The sequence below is a fragment of the Clinocottus analis genome, unplaced genomic scaffold (assembly GCF_023055335.1).
Source record: "Clinocottus analis isolate CAN_PGR_092001 unplaced genomic scaffold, fCliAna1.0.p SCAF_339, whole genome shotgun sequence".
NCBI classification, from domain to species: Eukaryota; Metazoa; Chordata; class Actinopteri; order Perciformes; family Cottidae; genus Clinocottus; species Clinocottus analis.
The window spans coordinates 1-12,661 of record NW_027176086.1 but is presented as its reverse complement, the minus strand read 5'-3'; the positions used below and the strand labels follow the sequence as shown (position 1 = coordinate 12,661).

The following is a 12,661-nucleotide window of genomic DNA, read 5'->3' as shown; positions in this document are numbered from 1 at the left end:
ATGATGGTGCAGTTTTACGTTATGTGTAGAGGGGCAGTAAATCTGTCTCTCCTCTGTCTATGGGTGGTATAAGTGACCGCTGCGTGTCCTTCAGGCCTTGAAAGAGTGCCAGGTTTTTGGGAAGCTACATTATCAGGCAGGTAGTGCCAACTGTTCAGGCAGCTGTTTGTTCTTAGCACAATATGGTTTTGCAATGAGTACAATGCATTTGTACCAGAGCGATCATCTTAGTGCAGGCTTTTTACTGCGTGTTTCTATCTGTCAGCAGTTTTCTTTGCGAAATTAATGGTCTTTTGTGGATGTGTGTTCCTCAGGTAACAGGTTCTCGCTGACCTCCTTCGGGGCTCTTTACATCTCTGATGTTCAGAAGGAGGATGCCCTCTCCACATACCGGTGCATCACCAAACATAAGTACAGCGGCGAGACGCGCCAAAGCAATGGGGCCAGGCTCTCTGTAATGGGTGAGCCGCTTTATGTTGTCAGTCTACTGATGTGAGTCTGATATTTTCTCTTTCTCTTGACCAAGAAATTAACCCATCTCTGCCCTCCAGACCCCAACGAGTCCTCACCCACCATCCTGGACAGTTTCCAAGCAGGGGAGGTGCACGCAGGCCAGAGTATCGAGCTCCCCTGCACAGCGGGAGGTTACCCCAGCCCCACCGTGCGTTGGCTAAAAGATGGTCGCCCGCTGCCCTCGGATGCCCGCTGGACACGGCGTTTGACAGGGCTGACCATCAGTGACCTGAGGCAGGAGGACAGCGGCAGCTACGCATGTGAAGTCACCAACAGTTTTGGCTCAAAGGAGGTGTCTGGACAGCTTCACGTTATAGGTGCAACTACACACACGCACACACACACACGCACACACACACACACACACACACACGCACACACATGCACGCACAACTTACTACAACCTGACAGGCTCCTGCACTGTCTCCTCGGTGAATCAGCCTGGCAGATGGACACATTCAGAAACTCCTCTTCTTTTGGTTTGAGGCGCACACATAAGTCGGCACCTAGAGTGTGTCTGTGACAAACACATGTGTGAGCTGTATGATGCCCCGTCATATCAGATCTCAAAAAGAGAGACAGGGCGGTAATTCATGGAGACCGTATCCGTAACACAGCTGCCAGCACCGTTCACCATCAGGGAGGAGGGCGAGGAAGACGGAGATTATCACAAGGGGTCACAGAAGGGACGATCAGACATCCAGACCGTGCTGGAATGACATTATCTACAATGTGATAAGATAATTAGGGAGGCGGAGATAAATGTACATTGTGTAAACTATACAAAGAAACAAAGAGCGGGAGAAGGCGCGACAGAGGGAGAGAATAGAGAGGAGGTAGGCTTTGCCAGTGGGCACATCATGGCAGCACACTCTGTGACTCTGACAGGGTGGGGGGGTAGAGGGGAGGCACAGCGATGCCCCCCAGCACACACCACCAGCTGCCTTATTGCTCACTGACATTTGCACACACACACACACACACACACACACACACACACACACACACACACACACACACACACACACGCAAAAGTGGACAGAGATGTGAAGAGATATCTCCAGCTGCTTTTTTAATGAGTGCGTCGAACTGATTGAGTCACCACCGCTGATTGTGCTTTCTCTCTTTCTCGCTGTCTCTATGAATTTAAACGCCTTCTGTATATATAAATGAATATAAATAAATAAATAAATAAAAAGTAATTGGTATCAATTGACAATACAACAAACTGATAAAGGATTTAGAATGTGTTTAGAAATTAATTGATGAATCATCAATGTTTCGCATCTAAGTAAATATCTAATATAAGGTGTAAATGCAGAAGCAGAGTATAATTCAAATGAATCAAAATCTGGCAGCACAAAAAGTATTTTTATCTCATGGATGATTACTGGTTGTGAAGCCTTTTTACCTGAGTTATTTACCACCAATCACTTAACAAAAAAACGGTGGTACCACAAAACTCTATAATCTTTCATTTATAAAAATATGGAAGTACAATATGTGAAATAAAAAGGAGTCAAGCTGTACAGCATAAATGTTTCAAATAAATATATAATTTAAATGTCAGCTGAACACAATATTTTCAGTGAAACAGAAAATGCATAAACCAAAAGAAAGAAAATGTTTCCTTTTGGAGGTTTTATTGTTGTACATTAGTTCTAACGAAAACATGTGTCCTTCTCTCAGATCCCCTGCGAGTGACCTTGTCCCCTAAGAATCTGAAAACTGGCATCAGCAGCACACTGTTCTTCACATGTACGGTGGAGGGCTCTCCAGAATACACCATCAACTGGTACCGCAACACAGAGTCCATCGTCCCCGACCAGCACATCTCCATCCAGGGACAACACAACGACACCTTGCAGATCACTGCAGCACAGAAGTTCCACTCCGGGGCCTACCAGTGCTTCGCCTCCCGAAAGGGCCACACTGCTCAGGACTTTTCCATTATTCTTCTCGAGGGTACGTGTACCGAGACTGTCAGGAAGCTAAGCAAGTGCTCATTCTGTATACACACAGATGCAGCAGGCATTTTATTACATCATCGTAACAGCAAAGTGACAGGGAACCATGCTCTTCAAATTTAAAGCTTCTACTTTTACTGTTGACTTTTACTCTTCATCTGACTACCTGTGCATAAAGTGTTTGCTGGCATGAACAGATCTAAAGTTGTTTCACATGCTGCTTTTCTGTCTGAACTTCTCACCAATCTGTCTTTATGTCCTTTATTTTTCATTTCTCTTTCTCTGACTTTCTGTCTCCTCTTAGATGGTACTCCTCGCATTGTGTCTTCCTTCAGCGAGCGGGTGGTGAACCCCGGCGAGCCTTTCTCCCTCATGTGTGGGGCCAAAGGAGCCCCGCCTCCCTCCATTACCTGGACGCTGGACGACGAGCCTGTGGTGCGAGACTCCACCTACAAGACCAGCCAGTACACCCTGTCCGACGGCCTGACCGTGTCACACGTCAACGTCAGCAGCCCGCTCATTCGAGATGGGGGAGTGTATCGTTGCGTCGCACGCAACTCGGCCGGTAGCGCCGAGTACCAAGCGCGCATAAACGTAAGAGGTGCCTGTCTGCTTTTCAATATAAATGCACTCTACACCTGACTATACAAACACGTAAGGGCTAGTGAGAGGCATAGATCACTTTTCCAAACACTGTTACTATCTTCTCTTTCAATCTCCTCTCTTCCCAGTTCCACTCTTTCCGTCTTCTCTCCTCTCTTCCCCTCTCCTTTCTTCCCATTTCTTCTCCTCTTCTCTCCTTGCCTCTCATCTTCTCAAATCACCTCTCCTCTTATCTTTTATCCTCTTATTGAGTCTTATCTATCTATCTATCTATCTATCTATCTATCTATCTATCTATCTATCTATCTGAGGGAACTTTAGAAAAAACATAATTACATATACACATATATTTGATTAGATTCAAATCCACAAATATTCTCAATCCGATTTTAGTAAAGGGAGCATAACTAACCTCCCTCTCCACCTGTCAACTTGCCCCAATCACTCTATCCCTCAACCTTTTATCTCTTCACCTCCTCTCGTCTCCGTGGCTGCTCCCTTACTCTGCCACGACCTCCCTCACCTCATCTGCAACCCTCTCTCCGACCTCTTTGTCTTTCTTTCTGTCTGTCTCCTCCCTCCATCCCCTCCCTCTCTTCCCTGTGTCTCCAGGTCCACCCCGAATCAGACCCATGCGGGACATCACCGCTGTTGCGGGCAGGAACACCTACATAACGTGCCGCGTGATTGGCTACCCATATTACTCCATCAAGTGGCTGAAGGACGGCATGCAGCTGCCTGATAATCATCGTCAAGTGGTCTTTGAGAACGGCACCCTGAGGCTGACGGACGTGCAGAAGGGCGCAGACGAGGGCACCTACTTGTGTAGCGTTCTGATCCAGCCCCAGGTGTCAATCAACCAGACTGTTCATGTCTCTGTCAAAGGTAAGCGTGAAGAGATGAATGGATTCAAAGGAATAAAAACGCACTGAGCAATGTTTGAAGGTCGAATACATCCAGATAGAGTGACTCATCAGTGACTTAATTTTAACTTGTTGTAGGCATTCCTTTGAGCACATCACTGCATCTAAAATTCAAAATGTCGTCTAAAACAGTATTGAGAAAGCAATCTGTCCCAAAAAAAACACTTAAATAGCCGTTATTAGTTCTTTGTCTTTCTTTTTCGTTTTGGAAAACCAACAACAGACTGATCTATTTGGTAAAAAAAAAATAACCCCACATGTGTGCAGTTTACAGATGTTAGCAAATGATTAGTGGATATCAGAGTACCTAACAGCTACCTTTCGGAAAAAACAATGTTCAAAGTTGTGCAATGCTTTACGGTAATGCTTGACAGAGGTAGATGGTGGTTTAGGATAGATTTATGTTTCAGTGTACGTATATTTTGTTTCGTCTGTGAGAGGGGTAACGATGGTAGCAGGGCAGCTGCAGAGGTGTTTAAGGGTGTGTGCATGTGCCTGCGTGCGAGTGTGTCTCTGATTTAATTAGATGAATAATAATGAAGCCTAGATTAAATCCCCCAGATGTCTCAGCTGTAGTACCCCCACCCCAACCTCTATTACCATGGCAACGGAATGACTTCCTCCTGCCAATTGGACTCTAACCAGAGCAGCTATTACGGGCTGCAGGAGATGGGGGGTGTAGGGGAGGGAGTGTGGGGGGGGGGCGGGAGGGGGGGAGGGAGGTGCCCACTGGCCAATGACCTTCTCTCTCCCAGCATTACTCCAGATGGCCACACTGCCACTCATCCACATCTATCGCTGCCTTCATTCCACGGCTCTTGTCACCTATATTCCACTAACTTTTACTCTACTCTCTCCCCCAGTGCCACCGCTCATCCAGCCCTTCGATATCCCCTCTACCTCAGTGGGGAAGCTCATGTACATCGCCTGTGTGGTGTCATCTGGGGACATGCCCATACGCATCACCTGGCACAAAGACGGCCAGCTCATTGTGCCAGGCTCCGCCTCTGGCGTCGCAATAGAGACCAAAGAGTTCATGAGCTCCCTGCAAATATCCAAGGTGACACTGAAGCACAATGGAAACTACACCTGCATCGCCAGCAACGCCGCCGCCACCGTCAGTTGGGAACGACAGTTGATTGTTACTGGTGAGAGATTGAGCAAAGGGAGAATGGCATGATGATGAATTAGGTCAGATCAGATGTGATATATAATGTGCAGAGGGAGCTTAGAATTGCACATTATTTTAGGAACAGTACACACTCTAGGTTTTACCGTAAGACCTTCTTTTAGTTCTTTCATCAAGGTTAATCACACCTTTTTGTTTGTCAGTGCCTCCACGTTTTGTTGTGCAGCCCAACAATCAAGATTGTATCTACGGCAAAGCTGGAGTTCTCAACTGCTCTGTGGAAGGTTACCCACCTCCAAAGGTCATGTGGAAACATGCTAAAGGTAACATCATCCTTTCCTCCAACATCAAAAAAACTAAATCATGTGAACAAGGAAGAATCCCGCACGAACATGCATTTACTTTGTGTGATGCAGGTGTAGGAAACCCTCAGCAGTACCACCCAGTCCCTCTGACTGGCCGTATCCAGATCATGTCAAACGGCTCTCTGCTCATCCGACACGTGCTCGAGGATGACCGTGGGTACTACCTCTGTCAGGCCTCCAACGGAGTGGGCTCAGACATCAGTAAAAGCATGATCCTCACTGTCAAGAGTAAGTGTCAATCATACTCTCTTCGGCTTGAGCACTTTCATAACCACATCTCCTGGATTGCACATATACTGTACACAGAGACAAGCCTTAGCTTTTTTTTTAGGGGAGTCAGCTCTTCTAAGATGCACTTTTGCCCCAGGCTAGTGAAGCCTGTACTGAACCTAACAAAACCTTGTCTCCGTCCTGCACATCACTAACTGGGGCTAGCTTTGCTATCGATTGATGTGTTCCGGTTGCCGGTCTGTGTGCGTCTGAATGTTTGGTGGGGAAAAGGACTGATGAATTAGTGATGAAAACAAAACCGCAGGAACCCGTTCAATCAATAATCTATGTCTGAGGAAAGAAGGTGAAAAAGAATCAGCAGTGGAAGAAGAAGGCGGACAGGGAGGAAGCAGAGAGGGCCAGCGGGGCTTGAAGCGTGAAATGAAAATGGAAAACAAAGTGCAAAATAGAGACGTCTATACATCTGTAATATATCCTGCGTTTCCAATACCACATCTCTGTTCCCTTGTCTCATTACTCCATATTATACCATTTGTTACACTGACATATGGCTGTGATTCTGCTTAGTTCCTGCCATGATCACCAGCCACCCCAACACCACCATGGCGAGGAAGGGCCAGACCAAGGACCTGAACTGCACAGCGCGTGGCGAGCAGCCCATCATCATCCGATGGGAGAGAGGAGACACCGTCATTGACGCTGAGAGGAACCCCCGTTACTCCATAACCATCAATAAGAAGGGGGACGAAGTCATCTCTACGCTTAAGGTCAGATACCGAACTGAAGTCAGCACAAGGCCCTCACACCAAAACTGATAGGGATTGTTAAATGCTTGGTGGAGATTAAACAGCAACGTATTTTAAAAAAAATGTAAACTATATTCTGCCAGTGTATGCCGATTAGTGTTTTAAGAATTCCCTGAGAAATAAGAAGTGCATGTTTTTTTAATATAAGAGCTACATAAAGCAGTTTAAGTCACTAACGCTACATAATGTGTCTCAGATGGAAGAAATACCCAGATTTTTGCATTATTGCCGTGAGTCAGAGAGTAACCTTTTTCTGTTTGTGTTGATGCTCACAGCTGAACCCGGCCGAGCGAGGAGATTCTGTCTTTTTCTCCTGCCATGCCATCAACTCCTATGGAGAAGGTCGAGGGCTCATCCAACTCACTGTGCAAGGTATGTCGAGCACAAACTGTACACATCTCTCAAAATTTTCTTTGAGTGACTGACACATTAGGCCTCATAACGCGTACATTAAATGTGCTATACAAATAAATTTGCCTTGCCTATATGTGGATATATAAACAGTCCAGTGGGAAAATGTGAGTGAATAAGTTCTCCCAACGCTTTAGAATTATATAAATATTCAATTCAATTCAATTCAGTTTATTTTTGTATAGCCCAAAATCACAAATACAAGATTTGCCTCGGAGGGCTTTACAATATGTACACATGACATCCCTGTCCCACGACCTCACATTGGATCAGGAAAAACTCCCCCAGATAAAAGCACAGAAAACTTGCAGTTGTAAAAAATAAAAGTATATATAAAACAACATATTCAACGGTAGATAATAGACGGTAGGATTGCAGGGGAAAAGCTCTCACCTTCTCTCTCTCTCACACATACATATACAGAACCACCAGATCCTCCTGAATTGGAAGTGAGGGAGGTGAAGGACAGGAGCATGAACCTGCGCTGGATCCAAAGGTTCGATGGAAACAGCATCATCACCAGCTATGACATCGAGTACAAGAACAAGTCAGGTGGGTATCCTAAATATAAACAGGTATGTCAGATCGTTTTTAAAATACGCGTCTTAAAACATCTCAAATCTTTTTGTATTTGACAGATACCTGGGATCACATGTACACAACCAGGAACATCTCCCCCACCAACAACCAAGCCAACATTGTAGAGTTGCACCCGGCTTGTGTTTACAGCATCCGCATGTACTCCTACAACAAGATAGGTCGAAGCCTCCCCAGCAAAGAGCTCACAATCAGTACCGAGGAAGCACGTAAGGGATCATTTTTACCTCTAGAAATCCCATTTGTCTGTTCTTTATGTCTGCTTTACTTTTTCTAAAAATAAGAATTTCTAAAGGCTAAGAATATTGACATTAACACTTGATTTTTTTTATTATCTTCCATCAACAGCGCCTGACGGGCCGCCGATGGAAGTAATCCTCACACCAATGACATCTCAGAGCATTCGGGTTACTTGGAGGGTAAAATTACAACTTTGATTATTATTATTATGATAGCAAGTGAACAGATACCTTTGTTGACACAACAGTTCATTAAATGTCAATACTGTTCTGAAAACTGAATATATGCCCTGCATGTCTTAACCGAAAATGTTCTTTAGGTTTAAGCATGCCTAAACGTTTAATTTATTACTACACTGCATAGTGACAAGGCTTAGTAACTAATATATTGTCTTCGCATACATTGTCTTAGCAATAACTAAGGAATATATGTGCTGTCAGTAGTTTCAAATGAGTGATAAGGACAGATACAAACTGTTATTTAACAGATGACAAAGGAGACAAAGAATGCTGACCAGTACAACTAGACATTGGTAAAAATATCAGTTACAGTGATGCAAAAAAACAAACACAATCATAAAATCAATGAGAACGTGTGCACTTGTTTAGCTCTCACGTTTCGTACCTGGGAGTAAGTGTGCATCGCTGTGTCTGTCCACGGCTAATCTGGCATTCTGATGCAGCAAACTACATAATATTTTTGGTTCAGATTTATGGCTGAATGCTCGAGGACCTCCAGTGGTTGCAGTGACTCACGCTTTCTCAAAACACATTTTATTGCCTCTTTTATACTGCCATTTAATGTCCACTGACTCCTTACTCACTACTCTTAACCGGCCCACGGGCGGAAGGGGCCGCTAGTGGTAACACAACTGAGTGCACTGCCACACAGTGGAACTCCATGTCTATGGGGAACAGTTAGCTCACTTTTATTGTTTCGGATGGTGTGTTTGGCTAACAGCTATCAGCTAACTGAACTGCACACACAGCTGACTGCATCATCGCTGCTCTGCAACTACTTTCAACCAGAGACACAGTTATTCTGTTTTTCTATTAGGCATCAACGGTTTACATGCATATTGTTGAAAAAAAAAATGGAACTGAAACCTACATGAACGATTCAAGTCACAGTCACACCCGTGAGACCGAGCTGAGATGCTCGCCTGCACGGAGCTGAGGCAGCCATCTAAATAGATTGAAATGAGAGTGTCTCTGTTGTGCGAGTGAAAAACACTGATACACTTGTGATTCAAACGGGGCTGGAGGGAGGGGGCGGGGTTAGTCAATTGTGGATTGTATTCATTCAAACCTTATAGCAGCAGCCATTGGAGACACACCTGGTGGAGATCACTCTACTGAGTGCACTATTATATATTCTATTGTTATTTTTGCACATAATACTGCCAAATTCAAAAATATCACACCAAAGTTTAAGTTTTGACATGCACCTAAATATTAATACCTATCATCACATTTCTTTCAGGCTCCTAAGAAGGAGCTGCAGAACGGGGTCATCAGAGGCTACCAGATCGGGTACAGAGAGAACGGTCCAGGCAGCAACGGCCAGTACAGCATAGTGGAGATGAAAGCTACAGGAGACAGTGAAGTGTACACATTGGACAACCTCAAGAAGTTTGCCCAGTACGGGGTTGTGGTCCAGGCCTTCAATAGAGCTGGGACGGGTCCATCCAGTACTGAGATCAACGCTACCACGTTGGAAGACGGTAGGAGAGCCATGAGACAAGGATAAATGAAAACGAATGTAGATGGTGAGAGGAGTGTAGACACAACTGAAAGAGTGGACTGTGAGACTGTGTGTAGGAGTGTGGGAGGACATGAGGGAGAGTGGAAAGAGACAGAAATGAAAAGAACCCTAAAACATATCTAAAATCTAAAATATAGTCAAATGCACCTACTGCATGGTAGCAAACATATATATATATATATATATATATATATATATATATATATATATATATAATATATATATATATATATATATATATATATATACACACACACACACACACACACACACACACACACACACACACACACATATGCGTTAAAATGATTTTGCAGCACATCCCCCGTTTTTCTTTCCACTTTAATTAGCGCCCTCATTAGGCTGGTAGAGAGCGAGAGAGGAACAAGGAACCCCATTACTCTCTAAATGCTTGCCCACTCTGCTTCTCCACTTCTTTATCGTCCTCTTCCTCCCATTGGTTCCTCGCTCTTTTTTCCCTACATCCTCTCTATTTTACATATTTGTATTTCTTATAGATTTTTACAGAAATATATGTACCTTCCCTGTTTGTGTGGAAAGCAATGATGGACTGATCATAGTAACAGTAATAGTGATGGTAATTGTCCAGATTTTCTGAAGCCGCTCCAACAGCAGCAATTACCTTAAAGACGAACATTGTCTTCCTTCAGATTTTATCCTCCACCTCTCAGCTCACCCCGCCCTCTTCATCTGCATTTTAACCCCTTAAGGTGTAGCTGTTTTACTATTCATGTTGCTTTCACTCAGAGCTCTTCCTCCCATCTACCGACCCCCTCTCTGTGCTCTTAAGGCTTGCGATGAACAAGGAGCTATTGAGAGCTAATTTGCGCCTATTTGACTGATTTGTTTCAGCAGAGATTGCCGATGTGCTGTTGGTGTTGAGTAGTCATTAATTATCTGTACTTCAGCCACCATGTCAGATCAGTCAGATCTTCTTAGCAACAGCAATAACCAAGGTTCTTTTGACAAGTAGAAATCGTTAGAACAGCCTCATAACGCATGTATTTGAACCATGTAGCACTAACACTCGCCCCATGCTCTCTCCAGTTCCTAGTGAGCCTCCGCAGAACGTGCGGGCCATCTCTGTGACATCGGACGAGGCGGTGATCACATGGGCAGAGCCTCCACGGCTGACGCTGCACGGTGTGCTGAAAGGCTACCGGGTTGTGTTTTGGTCCCTCTTCCCTGACGGAGGTGGGTGCTGTGGGGGCCAGGCCCAGTGGCCAATGCAGAGTAATTATCACCTATCTCATTTTAAAGTTCACCAACACCCCCCTCCTACCCACCGACCTACCTCCCTGTCAGTGTTGTGAGTCAAAATGTGTTAATACGTGTCTGCACCTTTCTCATGAAGCACTTCCTGTTCCTGTGTGTATTTGAATTTGTCCACGTTTGCCTTTGTTTCCTTGTGTCTTGAATTCTTAATCCCATCAATGTTGATGGGACGAGATTACATTTACAGTACTTGAGTGTGTTTGTGCTCCTTTGTCTGTTCAATCCTGAGTCCCAAAAATATATTTCATATACAACCAATTTGAATTTGTAAATGTGTTTTGTGGGAAATGACAGCCACATAATTGTAAGAAAAGTACAACGTGTGGCTATGTTTAGGCTATTAAGGTACTCGGTAAGAGTTTGTGAAAGACTGGAGTGAGACAAAATATGTTGACTTTTTTTAAATATTTAACGAAAAACTAGTCTTTTCTAAAAAGTGTAGATCTATTACCGCCACAGAACTTTAAACATGGTGACAACTAAGCCTGCTGCTTTCAGCTAACAATGCTAACAATCCCAGCAGTGCTGACAGAGATAACAGTGTTTACCTGAGGAGTACCAGAGGGTGAGCGCTACGCTTCTGACTGCAACAGCTGTATCAGCTGTAACCACCGTATGAAAGTGCGAGTGTGGCCATTATCTAGCCAGTTGGATGCTCTTATATATGCTAACATTCACTGAAGGTACACGCGACCAGCCTGTCTTTTTAAACAAAGCATAGAGAAGCTCAGATATCAACAGAGAGAGAGAGAGACTTCATTGTCTGTTCAGGTAGACATTACTCCACTATATCTTCACATAGCAAATAGTAGTTTGCTGGTACATTAATGCTCTGAATGTTATATAGAACCTTTAACCTTAACAAAGTGTTTTAGTAGCCTATAAACTGTGTGGCACACCAACTCACAAATTCATGGTTCTGCTTTAAAGTTTGGTGCTTCGTATAGCCAACCATCCACGTCGACTTTCTCCCTACAACTGCTGCCTCGTAACCCAGGCAGTTATTACATTTCCTCCAAAGCATATTTAGCAAAGCAAGTTTGTAGTATATCACAGTTTCTTTGTGGAAATCAGAGTTGGTTGTACTCTCAAACTGTTTTCCTGTCCTGTTCTCCTCAGAATGGGGAGAGATGCAGAATATCACCACCCAGCGTGAACAGGTTGAGCTGCGAGGGCTCGAGAAGTTCACTAACTACAGTGTTCAGGTGCTGGCCTACACACAAGCTGGAGATGGGGTCCGCAGCAACGTCCTGTATATCCAAACCCGCGAGGACCGTGAGTATTCATACAGACAAACACTCTAAAGAAAAGGGTGTCAGCCTTTTAACTTTTTTTGTCAATATATTTAATTGCGGAAATAAATCCAAATAGAGCAAAGCTTAAACTATGCTTGCACCGTGTATGGGGTGAGGGTAAATGGGGTAAGGTTGACGAGAGGGGGATACATCAAAAAGACGCTGTATCTCAAACCCATGTCAAAAGCTCATTTATGCTGGAAAGCTCCATTAGCAGTACTAATGAGAATTAAGAGGCTTTGGGTCCACAGCTCAGGGCTGGCGGGAGACAGTGGGGGGAGGGGAGAGGTGCTCCCTTGGAGCATATACCATCCAGGAGTCAGCCATCAGCCTGGGCCCGCATCCCTTCCACCAGCGCTCTTGCCATAGGCATAGGGATTAACTCCTCTTGGATTAGAGAGAATTAATTTTCTGCTTACACCATTGGAGGTGGGATTACAGCCGGATCCATGTCTCTTTAGAGGGGAGAGAGAGGAGGAGGGGCCGTGGGGTGGAAGATGGAAAGATAGAAAGGTGATCAC

The 12,661-nt window shown here is 44.6% G+C and overlaps 1 protein-coding gene across 1 annotated transcript; it reads left to right on the top strand.

Annotated features, from left to right (window-relative positions):
- Nucleotides 1-314: 314 nt before the first annotated feature.
- On the top strand, nucleotides 315-12,120 carry LOC137799010 (cell adhesion molecule DSCAML1-like; the record flags this gene model as incomplete). The annotated part of the gene is made up of 16 exons (XM_068596075.1): nucleotides 315-461; nucleotides 552-830; nucleotides 2,203-2,478; nucleotides 2,785-3,081; nucleotides 3,696-3,968; nucleotides 4,870-5,154; nucleotides 5,339-5,458; nucleotides 5,552-5,728; nucleotides 6,299-6,498; nucleotides 6,813-6,909; nucleotides 7,372-7,500; nucleotides 7,587-7,754; nucleotides 7,894-7,964; nucleotides 9,268-9,508; nucleotides 10,618-10,764; nucleotides 11,965-12,120. Coding segments are annotated over 16 exons (3,063 nt in total), but the record flags the coding sequence as incomplete, so codon positions are not given.
- Between the last annotated feature and the right edge of the window lie 541 nt (nucleotides 12,121-12,661).